This window comes from Caretta caretta, chromosome 2, assembly GCF_965140235.1.
Source record: "Caretta caretta isolate rCarCar2 chromosome 2, rCarCar1.hap1, whole genome shotgun sequence".
Taxonomy (NCBI): Eukaryota; Metazoa; Chordata; order Testudines; family Cheloniidae; genus Caretta; species Caretta caretta.
In genome coordinates this window covers 123,020,771-123,039,635 of record NC_134207.1, presented here as the reverse complement: position 1 = coordinate 123,039,635, position 18,865 = coordinate 123,020,771, and the positions used below count along the sequence as shown (strand labels likewise).

General features: G+C 42.0%; 1 protein-coding gene across 3 annotated transcripts in view; it reads left to right on the top strand.

Moving 5' to 3' along the window:
• ZCCHC2 (zinc finger CCHC-type containing 2) overlaps window positions 1-18,865 on the top strand; it is a 73,447-nt gene that overhangs the window by 38,905 nt on the left and 15,677 nt on the right. For all 3 annotated transcript variants that reach the window (XM_048839712.2, XM_048839713.2, XM_048839708.2), the window contains 4 exons: window positions 428-485; window positions 5,463-5,598; window positions 6,932-6,996; window positions 8,797-8,891. In XM_048839712.2, the coding sequence (XP_048695669.1) occupies window positions 428-485; window positions 5,463-5,598; window positions 6,932-6,996; window positions 8,797-8,891 (354 nt within the window). The remainder of the gene's footprint in view (window positions 1-427; window positions 486-5,462; window positions 5,599-6,931; window positions 6,997-8,796; window positions 8,892-18,865) is intronic.

Here is an 18,865-nt window from a genome sequence, read left to right as displayed (position 1 = left end):
AATCTGGCAACATCTGCTGACCCAACCAGGGCACCTATGGTTAGTCTGTTGGTGAGAAAATAATCCCAGTTGCTTATGAAGTGTTCACTTCTCTGTGTGCTTTTTGCTATTTTTGTAACTTTTCTGGGAAACAGGATGAAGGTCCCCAGTCCAGCCATCTGAACCATGTCAAATGACCCCTGCTTCCATGCATTGTTTGTTGACTTGAGTGGCCTTCTGTGCAAGTGTACGGGGTCCTCTCATGTGGATCAGATTGTAAAACTGGGATCTGTATTTATAGTAGCATTTGTCTTTCCTGTCACTACCAAAACATTCAGTGAAATATAGTCGAGAACCTTTACTGGTTGGGTTATTTTCCTGGATTGACTTGTAATAGAAACAATTGTTACTATTGGAATTGCTGATTTGTGTTTTTTTCCCCCCCCAGATGTAATGCAGCACACATCAGTCCACAAAAAACATAATGGGAAAAGTCCTGTTGCCAAGTAGGTATTAAGGTTTGCAAAACTAGCATGTCTACTTTAAAGTCAAACTTAAATAAATTCATATTTATTAGTTGCTTGAAACTTTAGGGACATGTAAGTTTCCTTTTCGATCAAGGCTTTTTCAAACTGTCTTAAGGTATATTAAGTTGTCCTAATATTAAAACTTTAAGAAGAAAGTAGTTCAGTTGGAAGACATCCCTGGATAATTCTTCCTAAAACATGTTTTTAAAAAATGTAGTTGCCTAACATGTACATCAGGTAACTCATACATTTCTTTTCCAAAGGTAATCCATGTTCCTTGGTATTAAGCCTTGGGAATGAGATTTGAAAGATAACTAGCTGGTTCCAAAGAATTTTGGGATGGTCTTACAAAAAATGGCATTGTTATTCAGGGAGCATACAGAACATCATAACCACAAACTAGCTTTCTTTTTCCCCAAGATTAGGCCCTTGCCCGGTAGGGGCCAAGTCTGTTACCAGTAAAGGTTCACAACTTTTCTGGCATAAATCAGACAATCACATATTGAATACTTACATAGTTGGCGTACAAGACTCCATACACACACCTCCCCCCAGCCCCGGGTAATTCAGTAATTCATCATATTGTTGAATCATCCCTCTTGTGTGGCTTTTCAGATTTTTCCTATGGGGGAAGTATAGTTACTATATTCCTACAATAGCCCATCAACTAAAGCGTTGAAGTGTTAACTTTTGTTTATGGCCATTGTAAATGTAAACACCTTTTTACTGCCAGCGCAGTTTAAAAAAATCTTAGATATGCTTTCCATGTATATTTTAGTCCTTGAATTATTAATGAGGAATACTAACAATAAGCCTATTCAGAAATTTTGTGGAAGGTATTTACTCAAAGAATGGCCATACTGGGTCAGACCAATGGTCCATCTAGCCTAGTATTGTTGTCTGATAGTGGCCAATGCCAGATGCTTCAGAGGGAATGAAAAGGACAGGACAATTGAGTGATCCATTCCCTGTTGTCGAGTCCAAGCTTCAAGCAGTTGGAGGTTTAGGGATACCTGGATCATGGGATTGCATCATTGACCATCTTGGCTAATAGTCATTGATGGAGCTATCCTCCATGAACTCATCTGATTTTTTTTGGACAGTTATATTTTTGACCTTCACAACATTCCCTGTTAATGAGTTCCACAGCTTGACTGTGTTGTGTAAAGTAGTACTTCCATATGTTTTAAACTTGCTGTTTCTAAATTTCATTGTGACTCCTACTTCTTGTGTTTATGTAAAGGGGTAAATAGTGCATAAGGAAGTGTTTTTTCCACACTATTCATGATTTTATAGACCCCTATCATATCCCTCCTTAGTTGTCTCTTTTTTCCAAGCTTTTCTCTTTTCCAACAGTCCTTTTTAATCTCTCCTTATATGGAGGATGTTCCATACCCCTAATCATTTTTGTTGCCATTCTCTGTATTTTTCCAATTATAATATATTTTTTTATATGTGACTCTGATTCCTATATATATTGTGTTGTGTACTATTAATTATCTGCATTACACCAAGTTTCCAATATCCTTGTTTAATGCCTGGCACTCTGGTTCAGCCATCTTAGTATCAAGACTTACAGCATTTATATATAATGATCTTTTTACAGCAGCTTTGCTTTCCCAGAAAATCTGTATGCAAGGTGCTTTATAGCCTGCCATTTTGTTCTTCGTCATTTCTATATATACCTTTTATAGCATCTTGACCAAAAAAAATCTAGCAAAACCAGAAACTGCAAAATATCTAGCGTAAGTATCAATATGTATCTTAAATTCTGTGGCTCCTGGCACAGAGTAAGTAGAGAAGCTAATTTTCCATTTTGCATACATACATACTGTGACAGGGTTGGGCCAGATGGCTACAGGAGAGTGATAGAAGGCAGCTGTATTAGCCCCAGGTTAAGTAGTCCCTTTTCCCTAGGTAAGGTAATGGAAGGTTCCAGAACAATCGGGAACTTTCTGGAAACAATTAAGGCAGACAGGCTGATTAGAACACCTGCAGCCAATCAAGAAGCTGCTAGAATCAATTAAGGCAGGCTAATCAGGGCACCTGGGTTTTAAAAAGGAGCTCACTTCAGTTTGTGGTGTGTGCGAGGAGCTGAGAGTGAGAAGGCATACTACTGGAAGACTGAGAAGTACAAGCATTATCAGACATCAGGAGGAAGGTCCTGTGATGAGAATAAAGAAGGTTTTGGGAGGAGGCCATGGGGAAGTATCCCAGTTGTAGCAGTCACACAGCTGTTACAGGAGCCACTGTAGACAGCTGCAATCCACAGGGCCCTGGGCTGGAACCCTGAGTAGAGGATGGGCCCGGGTTCCCCCATCCCTCCATGATACTGGAGGAGTCGAACTGGACTGTGGGTTCCACCAGAGGGGAAGGTCTCTGGCCTGTTCCCCGATCCACTAGGTGGATCAGCAGAGACTGCGGGGATTTTTCTTCTTCCTTTCCCCGTGCTGGCCAGTGATGAGGCTAACTGAGTGAACGGTAGATTTGAGCCATGAAAGTGGCTAAACTGAGGGCTGCTGTGAACCTATGAGGCGAGAAAATCCACCAATAAGTGCAGGACCCACCAAGGCAGAGGAGGAACTTTGTCACAATGCATATATCTCTCATCATGCTCCATCTAAATTTCCTTCTTTCTTACTCTGGAAACTATAACTTGTTCCATGCCACACCTTTGTCTGTAGACCTAATCGATTAGGGCTAAACTAAACCTATTGGATATGTAAGATGAAGGTTCTGTTAACTTAAAAAAAAAAAAAAAAAGTATTTTGTATTGCAGTATTTTCATGAAGCTGGCAAGAACAATTAATTATAAAATGTATTTAAAAGCAAAAAGTCATATAGAAAAAAATTGGTTATAAATGTATAAGACACTTTATTGTTTTTTTTTTTGTTCTTAGTCAAGAGTGGGGCACATCTGTGGATGACAGATGAAGGGTGGATTATAGGTCCATATGGCCTGGTGACCCCCATCAGAAATCTTGTTACGAGAGTCCATGCTGATCAATGTGTCTGTACTTAGTTATAAATCAATCGGGCTGACTATTGCCACATGTGGTTTGAGTGGAAGGCATTGAGGTCCAAAGTAAATGCAGAACACTGGTTTAGATTTCTCAGCACTCTTCAGAAGTAGTTAGTGTGGGGACAGAGAATATGCAACCAAAGGGATAGTTTTAAATTCTGCTACATGGTTGTAGAAATGAGCACAAATGTGGTTTGTAGATAGTCCTACACAGCTTTTTCTAATTTTCTTGTATATATTTTTGAAGTATGTAGTCACTTTTTCAACGTTTTTGAAGTTTAGAGGAGAAGGAAAACAAGTTTAAAAAAAATCTAGATCTAGAAAACTGCTGTTTAACCACTTTCCCTTTTTAAGTGTGAAAAAAGGAAATGAATCGTGAAACATTTCTATGAGCTATTAGGATTTGTGAGTTTGTAAATATCCTAAATTTTGTGTAACGTAAGGGCTTATCTACATATAATAGATAATATAACAATTTAGGGTTCTTTAGAAATCACTCTCTCTCTAACAGAACACATTTATACTCCTGAGGGCATTCTGTGCACAATATTTTAAAATTCTGCAAATTTTATTTGTCAAATGTGAAGGCTCCAGCATGGCATCTGGGATCACAGGCCACTGGCTGCACAGAGGTGGGAGCTCACTGTTCAGCTCTTTCCACCTCCCCCACCCCCCGTTCCCTCGCCTGGGACTTGGACTCAGCAGTGAGGCTGCACCCAACCCTGACACAGCATAAGGATTGGGCCTGCCCCAGAGACACCCAAGGGCCCTGTCCATTCATGTGGGCAGGCAGGCTCAGCAAGGCAGGATCCAAGTGTGGAGGGGCTCCCAGTGTGGGTTGAAAGCGTTCTGTGTGCGGGCAGCTCAGTGGGGGATCCAGGTGTGTGTGGGGGGGATCTGGATGCACAGGGGCTTGTTGCAGGGTTCTGGGTGCAACAGTAATGGGACTGTGCAGGACGGGTCCAAGTGAAGGTGTTTGGGGCTCAGTAGGGGGGGTCTGGGTGTAGGGGGGATAGAACTCTGTGGGGTGGGGCTCACTGGGAGATCCAGATGCTGGGAAAGTGGGTCTCAGCTGGTTGGGGATCTAGGTGCAGATGGGTCATTGGGGTGGTCCAGGTTCAGGGGGAGTGGGGTTCATGATGTGGGTTCTGAGTCTGGGGGAGGGGAGGCTTGACAGGAAAGTGAGAGTATGCGGGTAGGGGGTCTGGATGCATGGGGATTGGGCCAATGGGGAAGCAGCTGCTTGTACAGGGGTCCCTCCCCCTGCAGCTGAGGAGTGATGGGTGCAGGAAGCGGGATGGGGGTTGGGGGAGTTGGCAGAGCTTCTTGCAGCCAGGGGAGAAATCTGGGGGTGGGTCTTACCCAGCCCCAGATTCTGTGCAGGGGAAGAGGAAGTCCTGTTCTCCCCAGCCCAGCCAGGACTAGCAGGTGAGCCAGGCGCAGGGTAGGAGCCGCCAGCCAGGTCTTCCCCAGTCCTGCCTCCTGCCCCACAGTGATTTACCTCTCTGCTGGCTGTCCTGACACCCAGAATATACTGCTGGGGAAGGTTGCATGACTGCTTTTGTGACTTCCCTTTGCTTCACTGTTGGTCATTTTTCTGCAGGGATGCAAAGAAATCTTCAGGGAACATAAATGCTGCACATGCGCAGTGGTGCAGAATTCCCCCAGTAGTAACACTACCACACATGTACACACTCCATAAGTATTCCTAGTATATAATTGCCTGTTAAGTAAAGTAAATTTTAATGTTGATCTAGCTTACAGCCATTTTTGTGTGTTTAAAAATAAATACACACAAAACATGTTCCAACTAGAGATCTATTGAGAAAGAGATTTTAATTATTTTGAAAACACCTATCTTCCCAATATGCTACAAAATTGGGCATGCTGTTATGGAAATCTCAGAAGTTTTTTATACTTGTGTTTTTCACCAGCACTAGCAGTACAAAATGTTCTTCACTGGATGGCCTTAACATAAAACACTCTGAACAGAATGGGGTAGTGGATTGGAGAAGAAAAAACTGCACTGTTCAACAGCATCCAGAGCACTGTACAAACTTACTTGATCAGGTGAGTGGCTTTCATTTATTTCATAATGGTAGGTGAGGATATTACCCAGAGCTCACCATTAAATTTCACTTCAAGGCTAGTTATGCACATTACAGTATTAATTCTTGAAACTGTTTAAGTTGAACTTGTTAGTGACTACATGACTTACAGCAACCCTCCTCTAACTTTTTGTATAATTCTTACTACTTCCTTACTAACAGCCATGTATTAAATTTCCATAATTAAAATGTCCTAATGAGAGAGATCTGAGCGGAAAAGTCAATATTCAGTTCCACTCAGTTTCCTACAGAGAACAGCTTATTTTAACGGGTTCTCACTGAAGACGATTCAAAACTTGAGGATCATTTTTTGCCTAGTTGCAAACAGCAGCCTAGAGCAACTATTTAAAATGGCTCAACTGAGGGCACTTAACACTTCGTTTGTATCCATTGTATCACACCTGCGTTGTATATGCAACTAAAATGCTATTATCTTTTGCTGAAAAACAATTGTAGTGACATTTATTTGTGGCTATTCAGTTTCCATCGCCTTGATATTAGTGCAATTCTATAATAGTTACTCTTGTTTGAAATAATTACTGGAGAAGTGGAAGAACTAAATTGGTAGATAGTTACACGTACTTAAACTTTTCATGAGTCATCTGCATTGTTTCTGAAAAATTTTTGTATGTAGTAACTAATACTTACTATGGTATATCTCAATAAATGGAATTACATTTATTTTTCATCATTCATACGAAGTTGGGTATTGACAAATATAGCAATATTGCAAGCCAAAAGAACAGCTTTGTGGGTCTTTCAAAATACACAGTGAACTAATGTTTCCTTCAAAGTAACATTCTATAAATCTTACAATCCACTAACTTTTTCAACTTCTTGACTTAATAGGATATAAGCATGAGAGAGTAAACATTAAATACTATACTAGAGCAGGTTTAACCTGGTTTAAACCTGGTTTAACCTGCTCTAGTATAGTATTAAATATATATATTTATTTACTGTCTCATGCTTATCCCATTAAGTCATTGGCTAGTACCATTCAGCCAAGGCAGACCACATGAATGTCATTCCTGGCAATTCTAAATTAAGAAAACATTATACAATGCTTTTGGATTTCTAGAAAGATGCTTGTTACCATAATACTGTAGCACCTAGGAGCCTTTGCCATCAACTGTAAATGGGGAAAGACTATTGAGATTTCTACCTCTGAAGAATTTTTATTTAAACTTTATGTGAACTTCATACTTTTGTCCAATACGAGATGTAAATGTAAATTTTGCTTGGTTCTTGTTGAGTTTTATTTTCTGACTACCATCATGGTATTTGTTCTGTAGCATGCTGGAGAGAAATGGGGCTTATCTGCAATAAACAAGAAGAAAGGAAAGCCACAACTGGAAAAGTAGGTTTTAATTTCACAACTAGTAACTAAGGACTTAAATATAATGCATGTACTCAGTGAAAATGTGGTTAATCCATGGTTAATCTAAGTGTTTGGTTTCCATTAACATTGAGATTTGAGGATTTGTACCTTATTTCCAGCAATTTCTTAAAATTTGATTCCCTCTTTTGACTGACTGTTTTGAGCTTCATTCTGTCTTGAAGATCTAGGTTTTAAAATGGATTCTGTCAAATGTAGGTATGCAGATTTTTTTTTAATGATTGCCTTTTTGTAAGTAAATACAAGGATACATTGGATGTTGTTCCTTTTTCATCCATTTGCTTCAGCCTGGAATTGCATGATGATGATAGGCAGGCATGTTGTGAGTCTCATAAACATACAAATCCATAACTCCTTCTTGTAATTTAAGAAGAATATAATTAATAATAGATCTGTATAAAGAGAAGCTAATTCTTCCATATGAAGAGAAGCTAACATTTACAAACACTTTTTTGAGATCTGTCACAAAATTGCAACTTAGCCAAATGTGTAAGGGATGGAGGAAGGACAAAGAATTAGGCTATGTCTACACTACGATCTTAAATCAATCTGTTAAGTCGACTTACAGACACTACATTAATTATTGTGGTGGCTGATGTCCACGCTAACCTCCTATCAGTGGTGTCTCCTTACCAGGAGCACTTCCATCAACTGAAGAGGGGTAGTGTGGGGGACTGAGAGCCAGGGCTCTCAGCTCTGCACAGCTTCCCACCAGGAGCGTAGCTGCCTCCTAGGGCTTCTTTGCTGTGAGCCGGAGGCAGCTGCCAGGGGCTTCTTGCCTCCTGTAGGGAGACAGACACCCAGAGTGCAGTTGGCTGTTGTGCTCATGGCAGGGAGCCAGGACCTCAGTGGACAGCAGGGCTTCCAGCAGGGTACTCAGGCAGCAGCCCAAACCAGGAGCCTGAGGGGCAGCCCAGCTTGGAGTGGAGACCCAGCAGCATCCCCTGGAGCTATGAAATTGACAAGAATGACAGCCAACAGCCAGTGTAAGGAACGCAGTGTCTACAGACACTGCGTTGCCCTAACTGCACTGACATAAGCTTTGCCCTCTCGTCAAGGTGGCATTATTATGTCCGCATAGCAAGGGAGTTACATCAGCGGAAGGAGCATTTCAGTGTGTACATCTCCACTGTTTTGTTGTCGAAAGTGGACTTCATCTATATCCTGAACGGATATGGAATTTCCTTTTTCTTAACAGTGTGAAAGTTAGAGGCTGTAAAATTATCCAGGACACTTCATTAAAATGTTCCTCAATCTGACATTGCTTAGCGTACAGTAATTTGGTGAGGATGGATGTCTTTAAATTAACCATTACTTCAGCTGTTTCTGTAAGCTGGTAGCCCGTCAATGTGAAAAATTTAAGCCAGTTGCACTATTTTGTATTATGTTATATATACATATAAGTTGAAATCATATGCCATTTTGCTGTCTACCACGTGAATGCTTGTAAGACCATCTGGTATGTGCCTCTGCTATATTTCTGTTACTTACCTGAAGAAACTTTAATGCTAACTCCAACTTCCCATCTGTTTTCTCGTTTGTCTTTACTAAATATACTGAATAACACGGGTTGCAATTTTGACCAATGATATATCCCAATATTGACTTCTGTAGGGTACTGTGTTCACTGATAAGCACAGTTGAGGTCATAAGTAAATATTCTAGTGCAAATAAAAGCAATATTATATACCTTTTGTAGTATACTTGGTTATCTTTGCTAAAACTACCTTTGAAAAATATTCTTTCATTTTACCTACATAGGGATAAAATAAAGAAAACTGACAGCAGATTGAGCAATAGGATTAATGGAGTTAGAGTTGCAGCAACACAGCACATCCGTGCAGGGGCAGCAAAAGGTAAGACATTCTCTTCGGGGAAAAAAGACTTCTATTTAACTATAGTAAAATAGTACTCATTATACTAAGGAAATCTGTTAAAGCTGCCATATCTTTAATCTAGTCCTATTTTTTGCACAATTACTACATGCGTGTTTAAGAGTACCCAGTGTTGAGATCCTCTGCTAGTGATTGTAATTGTTAGGAATTTATTTAATTTTAATATTAAAGGGCAATTGCAATATGTGTGTATTTTTTTAACTGTTATCTAAAACACAGTAACTGTTTCCCTCTCCTTTTGTGCCCCTCCGTATTGAACACTTCCCCCCATCTCCTTATTTGTTTTGGACAAAAACCAAACTTAAGCCTGTTTACTTTTGTCTCCCATGTCAGTACAACTATTGATACCATATTTGTTAGCTTGGCTTCCCTGCCTCCTTCTATTAGCATCAAGGGAAAAGAATTGTAGGGTAGGCATAAATGGCTGCTTCAAACACAAGCAGTAGAGTGAAATGAGAAACTTTCTGAATCCACACAAAACAGTAATTTATTATGGTTTATTTGTGTATACATTGAGAGGAAGGAGTCATTAGTGCTGCTGTCCCAACAACCTTTGTCTGGCTAGTATAATGATCAGTAACACTGAGGGTAGTGCAGTTTGAGAAAGTGAAGAGTAAAAGTGGAGAACTAGTGAAACTTTTACTAGTGTTAACCTGCTCATTGTGTAGCAGCAAAGAGAAATGCAGTAGAAAATATCCTCATCAAATCATACATTTGCTTTAAGGAAGATTGGTTTGTCTTAATAATTTAAATGTCTTGTTTCCTAGTGTATTGTCAATATTTGAATATTTTAAAATGTATTTTAACAAAACTGAGGAACTGCAGAAATACCAACTTTTCACCTCAAATGGGAAACTTAAATGTGAAGTTTTGTATGAAATGCTTCCACTCTATACTTCAATATAATTGAACCAACCAGTAGAGGAGCTGAAACCAAAAGTTGAGCACTTCAAGAATTAAAGTACCTAGTAAATGGAACATTATCAGAGGGAAGAGGGTATTTTCTCCAATATCAGTAGTAGCTGAAATAGCAGATTAAGTGAAGTACTGCTGAGGGAATTCTGCACCAACAAATTTTTTCACACAATATTTTAAAATTGTGCAAATTGTATTTGTCAATAAACAAATGCGGAGGCTCCAGCATGGCAGTGGGGAGCACAGGCCACTGGCTGCATGGAAGTGGGAGATCATCCTGCATGTGTGCGCACATCTCCCGACCCCCGGGGACAGGGACTCGACTGCACCCAACCCTGTTGCACACAAGGGCTAGACCTGCCACACCCCAGAAACACCCTGGAGCCCTGCCCCGCTGTGCCAGATGCACCAGGTGTGAGCAGGCAGGCTGAGCCCAGCAGAATCCAAATGTAGTGGGGCTTAGTGCGGGAAATGTGGGGTGAGAGGTTTCTATGTGGGGCAGTCTGGCTGCGGGCAGCTCAGTGGGGGAATCTGGATACACGGGTTCGTTCTGGGGTTCCGGATGCAGGGACAGTGGGACTCTGCAGGAGTGTGGGGGGGATAGGGCTCAGTGGGGAGGTCTGGATAGAGGGGGTTCAGCAGGGGGGACCCAGTTCAGGAGGAGTGGAGGTCCAGGTGCAGCTGGTTGGGAGTGGGGGTGCTCATCGGGGTGGTCCAGATGCAGGGTAGGTGGGGCTTGTCGGAGTGAGGGTTTGGTGGGCCTGCTTAATGGGGAAGCCCCAGATGCTGATGGTGCTGAGGGGACACCGCATGCAGAGCTCCTGCTCCCCCCTCAGGTTCCCCTGTCCCCTTTTCTTCCCATGCCTCTCCTGCCCCTATTCTACCCCCCCTTCCTTCCCTCATGCCTCTTCTTCTCCCCCTACCCCTCCACAAACTATACCCATGGGCATTCCCAGGCCTGTTAAAAAAGTAACTGGCTCCAATGTGGCTTCCCTTTGCTTCCCCATCGCTTTCTGCAGGGAAGCAAAGAAATCGGTGAGGGGACACGTTTTCAGCGTGCACAGAATTCACCCAGCAGTAAGTGAAGTCAAGGAGGAAAAAATGGGAAAGGGGGGTATCCCCAGCAGTAGGAGGAAGTTCGCTTACATTCTGGGTCACATTCAGCTGTTTGACTCTGCTTTTTCCAACCTCAGAAATGACCTTTGAAAGTGTGTACAATGGTACAATATGATCTTATGACAGTTGCAATAGTCAGCTCTTCTTTGGGTGCTGGTCCCTATGTGTATTCCACACATGGGTATGCATGCACATCATGCACCCGGGTCTGGAGATTCGTAACAAGCAGTGTCTATTGGCCCACATATGCGCAGTTGCCTTCCTTGTGCTCTAGTCTTAGGGCATAAGAGGCAGTGCTGGCCAATGCCTCTGCAGTTTCTTCTTACCAGTGCGTGGCCAGAATCAGAATCCAGTGTCCACAGATTTCTCCAACTTCTTTTTTATATAGTCTCAATAGTTTTTATATGAGTTAATATAGCTTGTTCTTCAAATGATGGTTCCTATGTGAATTCCACATATGGGATATGCATGTGCCCCCTGCACCTGGATGTAGAGTCTGTCTGGCTTGCACATGTGCCACAGCTCTCCTCATGCTCCAAACCAAGAGCATAAAAGGTGGTGCAGGCTGACACCTTTCCAGTCTAGAATTATGCACACACAGGGTTCAGAAACTGTTTCCTGTCCTCATTCATTTCAGTGAGTGACGAACATCAATGCTGCCTCTATTGCCTGGGTGAGGACGCACTTGCGAGAAATATGTGCATCTGCTACTCTTTCACCCCAGAACTCGTGAAGGTCAGGAACTGAGACTCAGAAAATCTCATGGAGAAGGCAATGAGTCTCCAATCAAAGCTGTGCCGGGGTGACCTCCCCTCATTCCCCCATCAGTCTCATAAAGCAGGCAGAGCCCCTCCTAGCACAAACTTGGGAATCAGAGGCTAAGATTGTGAAGCCTAAGGAGAAGGTATCACAGGAGTGCTGGGAGCACTCTCATAAACATAAGGACAAACCATCTTAATTTAAAACTGCACCGAAGAAAGAGGCTCTCTCCCTGACTCAGCCAAAGTTGGGAGTACAAAGTTGGTACAAAGGAGGTTTGGGATAAATACCTCCTGGTGGTCCCATCCACTTCTACAGCCAATGCACTACCAGTATGACATAGCCCCAGAGGAAGCCAACTGCCATGATGACCAGGGAAGCTCCAGTACTGACGGCCATGCCAGTGGATTCTCATTGTACCCCAGGGTGATCTGAGACCTCCATTTCCTGAGCGGACATCTTTGCTCAATCCAATCCCTCCTATTGGGACAGACTCTAATCTTACAACAGATGAAGGGACTGTCCTATTATATAGAGTTGTTCTCCTATCCCACCTGCCAACCTTAAGATGCAACCGTCAGTACTGCTGGAGATGAGTGATATGGCTTTTTCTTTGGATGAGTCTTAGGCCCCACAGAAGTCTGTGTGACATCAGGCAGTGACATGACAAAGGAGCCCCAGATAAGATTGGACAGGAAAAAGGTGGTATGGGCTCATGCCATGAGGTCCTCCTCTGTCAGTTGATCCATCATACTGGCAATAATTGGGACCATGAGAGCCCTACTCTAAACAGCCAGGATTGGTGCAGGAATCCTATTTTGCCATTGCCTGGACATCCACAACTGGCACTGTTGAAATATACAGAACGGGAAGGTGAGCGAGATCCAACTGTTTTGCGAGCAATCTCATAATCTCATTTTTTGCCTACAAGTGGGACTCTGTCATGACAGACAGTTGGCTGCTAAAAATTATCCACCATGGTTACACCATCAAATTTCTCTTCCCTCCTCACACACTCCCCTTCAGGAACCACTCTCACAAGGAGATTCTTTGCCAGGATGCAGATTTTTTTTCTTCATTAAGGGGCAATAGAACAAGTACCACCTCAGTATCAAGGGAGAGGGTTACTATTTCCCATGCTACTTAGTCTCCAAAAGAGATGCAGGGTGGAGATCCTTTTGGGACCTGGGACCCTCTGACAACTGAACATCTTATTCAAATTCAGGTTGGTAACACTAGCATCAATAATCCCCCCCCACAAGATGTGAATGTGGTTCGTCCTTCTCAATATGAAGGACACCTATTTTAATGTAGATATTAATCTGTCCTACAGAATTGCTTCAGTTCCTGGTTAGTCAGGAAACATTACTAGTTTGGAGTCCTTCCCTTTTGCATTAGCAATAGTGCTCAGAGTATTCACTGATGGGTGGCAGCCCATCTGAGATGTCAGTTTGTTTTCCCATATTTTGATGATTAGCTCCAAGTAGTAGGTCACTCCAGCCACAGAGTCAGGTGAGTGACTTTGTTCCTGCTTCATCTTCTGGCGAAGTGCAGTGTTTTCATGAACAAAGAAAAGTTCACTTTGACAGCACAGAGATATACTTTATCAGAGCGACACTGGACTCCAGTTTCAGCAAGAGCTTTCCTCCCACTCTTTTCTGCACCCCTCACCCCCCCCCAAACATTTTAGTCAATGGGCAATGTATGCTTTCTCTGCTAGGCCACATGTACTTGTAACACCATTTGTCAGACTTCATTTATGCTGCTTGCCAGATGAGGACCACATAAACACCAGAGTGACTATTCTCTCCAGGGTCATCATAATTTTAACCTGGTAGTCAAACCCAGATCAAGTGTGTGGGCCTTTCTCCTGCTCATGCATTCAGTCTGTATCCAAGCAATGTTGGACAACATCACCATGGTCGCGTAGGTAAAACAAGCAGGGTGGCACAAGATCCCTTTCCCTCTGCCTAGTAGCAGTCAGGCTTTGGAATTGGTGCACAAGAAACCACATCGCTATCCAAGTGTTCAGAATTAATTAGCAGACAACCCAAGCAGGCACTTCTCTGCAGACCATGAGTTCTGTCCTGAGCAAGACATTCAGTTAGTGGGAACATCTCAATGGGCTCTCCATGTCACAGACTAAGTAACTTCCCCAGTACAGCTCCAGAGCATCTATGGGCAGTGACTCCGAAGGTGATGCTCCCCTGCTGTCGTGGACGGACCGACTCAGATGGCATCTTTCCACCTATTCCCCTGCTATCACGGGTCTTGGGGAAACATCTTCACAACAGGGCCGGAGTCATTCTCACAGCACCCAACTGGCTCCAACCATTTTTGTTCCTGGAACTTCTGAGGTTGTCAGCCCTTTGTCATCTTCCTGAATTAGAAGATTCAGAAAGGGATGAATCCTGATAGGACGATCACACATCTCATTGGTCCACACTGCCTTTTTATGCATTCAGTCTGGAGCATGAGGAAGGCAAGCGTGTCTGTACACACCAATGGACATTGCTTGTTGAGAATCTCTGCACTCAGGTGCATGGTGTGCATCCATACTTGTGTGGAATACAGATAGGAACCTCCCTATTTGATCACTTCAGAGGTTCCTTTACACTCATAAACAGTATAGCTAATGAGCCTTTTGTCGTGAGTATCGTTTTTTTTTCCTCCTCCCGGAGGTGACTTCTTAAAAAACGGTAGTTTAAAGAACTTCTGTCACATTACATTATCTTTTGGAAGGTACATTTTGTAGAAATTAAACAGTTCATGCTGGTAAACTATGTGCTGATTTGTTAACTGAAGACTCTACTATTGTATTCTCAGTGTTATAGCATCAGTTGTGCTCATCTTGTTTAAAGATGAGTAACCAAACTTCTGGAAGAAAGTTTGGAAACCGCTGATGGGCACTTGGATTGTTGAACAGCCTCAACTGCTGATGGAGTTAATGAAGGCACTGCAGGAATGCTTTGCTTTTTTAGTAGGGCTGTCAAGCGATTAATCGCATGATTAAACAATAATACAATACCATTTATTTAAATATTTTTGGATGTTTTCTATATTTTCAAATATATTGATTTCAATTACAATGCAGAATACAAAGTGTACAGTGCTCACTTTATTTTTATTAAATTTGCGTTTTTAAAAAAACAAAAGAAATAGTATTTTTCAATTCACCTAATAGAAGTACTGTAGTGCAATCTCTTTATCATAAAAGTTGAACTTACAAAAGCAGAACTATGTACAAAACAATGTAAAACTGTAGAGCCTGCAAGTCAACTCAGTCCTCCTTCAGCCAGTCACTCAGACAAAAACAAGTTTGTTTACATGTGCAGGAGATAACGCTGTCCTCTTCTTCTTTACAGTGTCACCTGAAAGTGAGAACAGGCGTTCGCATAGCACTGTTGTAGCCAGTGTCACAAGATATTTACGTGCCAGATGCAGTAAAGATTCATATGTTCCTTCATGCTTCAGCAACCATTCTAGGGGACATGCATCCATGCTGATGATGGGTTCTGCTTAATAACAATTCAAAGCAGTGCAGACTGATGTATGTTCATTTTCATCGTCTGAGTCAGATGCCACCTGCAGAATTTTGATTTTCTTTTTTGGTGGTTCAGGTTCTGTAGTTTCTGCATCTGAGTGCTGCTCTTTTAAGACTTCTGAAAGCATGCTCCACACCTCATCCCGCTCAGAGTTTGGAAGGCACTTCTGATACTTAAACCTTAGGTAGAGTGCTGTAGCTATCTTTAGAAAACTCACATTGGTACCTTCTTTGCATTTTGTCAATCTGCAGTGAAAGTGTTCTTAAAATGAACATATGCTGGGTCACTGCTATAACATGAAATATATGGCAGAATGCAGGTAAAACAGAGCAGGAGACATACGGTTCTCCTCCAAGGTGTTCAGTCACTAATTTAACACTATATTTTTTTTAATGAGCATCGGGGTGGATCTGGAACTCGGGAAGACTCGATTTAATCATGGATTTCTACATAAGTGCGTTCTTGTTGGTTACCAACCTGAAGATCCTGTATGTTCAGACATGTTCATAGAATCATAGAATATAAGGGTTGGAAGGGACCCCAGAAGGTCATCTAGTCCAACCCCCTGCTCGAAGCAGGACCAATTCCCAGTTAAATCATCCCAGCCAGGGCTTTGTCAAGCCTGACCTTAAAAACCTCTAAGGAAGGAGATTCTACCACCTCCCTAGGTAACGCATTCCAGTGTTTCACCACCCTCTTAGTGAAAAAGTTTTTCCTAATATCCAACCTAAACCTCCCCCACTGCAGCTTGAGACCATTACTCCTTGTTCTGTCATCTGATACCATTGAGAACAGTCTAGAGCCATCCTCTTTGGAACCCCCTTTCAGGTAGTTGAAAGCAGCTATCAAATCCCCCCTCATTCTTCTCTTCTGCAGGCTAAACAATCCCAGCTCCCTCAGCCTCTCCTCATAACTCATGTGTTCCAGACCCCTAATCATTTTTGTTGCCCTTCGCTGGACTCTCTCCAATTTATCCACATCCTTTCATGTTCCTTTCATCATCTTCAACGCAGCTTCCTCCTGAGAAGGAACACTTCTCATGATGTTTCATTTGGGCAACCAGGCCTTGCCTTTCTTGGTTGTACTATTTGCATTTTGCATGTATGCCTGTCTTACCCACAGGTTAAGGAACTTCATTAAAATATTCCAAAACTGGGTCTCTCATGGCCTGCTGCCATTATAGGTTTTCCCTTCTAGTGAGAGAATATGGTAGATCTCAAATCAATGAAGGAAAGACCTCAAGACTTCTGTAATATGCTGCTCAAACAATTTCACTTTTGTTTCTACTGCCTGTTCCTCCCTTCTCACATTTATCGCCAGACTTCTTCTCATTGTCCAGATCTAGTCTGCCCCAACAATCTTCTATTCATTGAACTTTTTGAAACTTTGCACTTCTAGAGAGAGGTAAGGGATGGACTCTTTGTACACAAATTTGCAGAGGGACGATAGGGTTGAGGTCTGTCACTTCTCATCTCTATATATATTTCTTTAAAAACGTTTTTGCTGTTAACAAGCATGTTACCTCCTGGAGACACACATCCACAGTTTGAGAACTGCAAAACTAAGCATCTCTGCTGGTATCCTCTAGACTGAGCACTGAGTCCTATTAGGTAGATAGATTAACCTAAATCTATACAGAAGCCCCTGGAACCTCATAAGATTGGATTCTTAATCCATGAACTATTGAAACTCACTTACAAAACTTTTCTTAAACATTACATGAATATATTGTCTCATACTATAGAATTAGATTTTATAATCCCTATTCCATGATATATCTTTGAGCTATAATATATCTTTATCTTTAGATAGGTTTTTTCTCAAAAATCATTTTATCAAAAAAATCCAATTTAAATCAGAAATTTTTATTTTTTTAATCATTGATTTTTATCCACCCTGATGAGCATCATCAGCATGGAAGTATGTTCTCTGGAATGGTGGCCAAAGCATGAAGGGGCATACAAATGTTTAGTACATCTGACACGTAAATACCTTGCAATGCCAACTACAGACGTGCCATACAAATGCCTGTTTTTGCTTTCAGGTGACATTGTAAATAAGCGTGCAGCTTTTTCTCTTCTAAACAAACTTGTTTGTCTTAGTGATTGACTGAACAAGAAGTAGGATTGAGTGGACTTGTAGGCCCTGAAGTTTTACATTGTTTTGTTTTTTGAGTTCAGTTATGTAACAAATCTACATTTGCACGTTGCACTTCCATGGTAAAGAGATTGCACTACAGTGCTTGTATGAGGTGAATTGAAAAATACTGTATCATTTTCAGAGCGAATATTTGTAATAAAAAAATATAAAGTGAGCACTGGACACTTTGTATTCTGTATTGTAATTGTAATCAATATATCTAAAAATGTAGAAAAAATCCCAAAATATTTAAATTTAAATTAGTATTCTATTGTTTAATTGCGATTAATCACGGTTAATTTTTGAGTTAGTCGCATGAGTTAACTGCAATTAACTGACTGCCCTAATTTTTAGTGTCTTAATTTTTATTCAGTTGTCTTGAGTTGTGATTTGCAGATAGTAAAGGCACTTTCCTTTTGGATTTGTGCCTGTTAACATAACTAAAATGTGTGCCAGGTGTCCATAAGTATTCAGATACCTCTGAAGGTGAAAAAATGAGATGTCTTAAGTGAGTGCTATCATATCTGCAGCAGTGGTGGTGTACTGGCCAAATGTTACTTACTGAATTCCAGAGAACAAATAAAAAATAAGATGTTTTCCTGTCTTCCTAGTGTATAATATCTGTTACTACATATTGACTGGAGTAAAGGTCACACCTGTCTAAGGTCACAAAGTCCTATAACTTTGATCTTGTTTCCATATAAAATATGTAGGCCTGTACAAGCTATAGGTATTGCCCCTTTCTCACTTCAGTTGTGCTTTCTCCTCTCCCCATTGGCCTCTTGGCTACCAGAATACTTTCATGCAGTTCTGATAATCCCTCTGTCACTAGAGTGATTTTGCTACAATGGCACAACTTGTAGAATAATTGAAATTGCACACTCAAATTAATGCCTTCAAATGGAGTGAGATTATTTTATTTTAAACCACCTCGGCAGTTCATGTATTCTACTGGTTGATAGTCTGGTTCCTAACTGGTATGATCAGAGCTTCTCTGCCACTTTACTCCTAGAGGAATTCTGTGCCACTGTGCAATGCAGAATTTCACACACTTCCTGGTGTACCCCCTCAGAATTTCTGGCTGCCAGTAGGGGTCACTGGACTCTGCAGAGGCCAGCTCGCAGTGAGCGGTGCGCCCACCCTGGTGGGCCTGGAGGCTGCATGCTCTTTGATCCTCATTCTCCCAGGGACAGGAGAGGGCCTGGGAGACCCAGCCAGCTCTGGCAAAGGGGTAGGGTTGCCAACTTTCTGTTTGCACAAAACCGAACACCCTAACCCCACCCCTACCTGAGGCCCTGCCCCTCACTCACTACATTCCTCTTCCCTCGGTGGTGTGCTCTCCCTCACCCTCACTCACTTTCACTGGGCTGAGGATGGGGGTGTGGGCTCTGGCGTGGGCCAGAAATGAGGGGTCAGGGTGCGAGAAAGGGCTCAGGGTTGGGGCAGGTAGTTGAGGTGCTG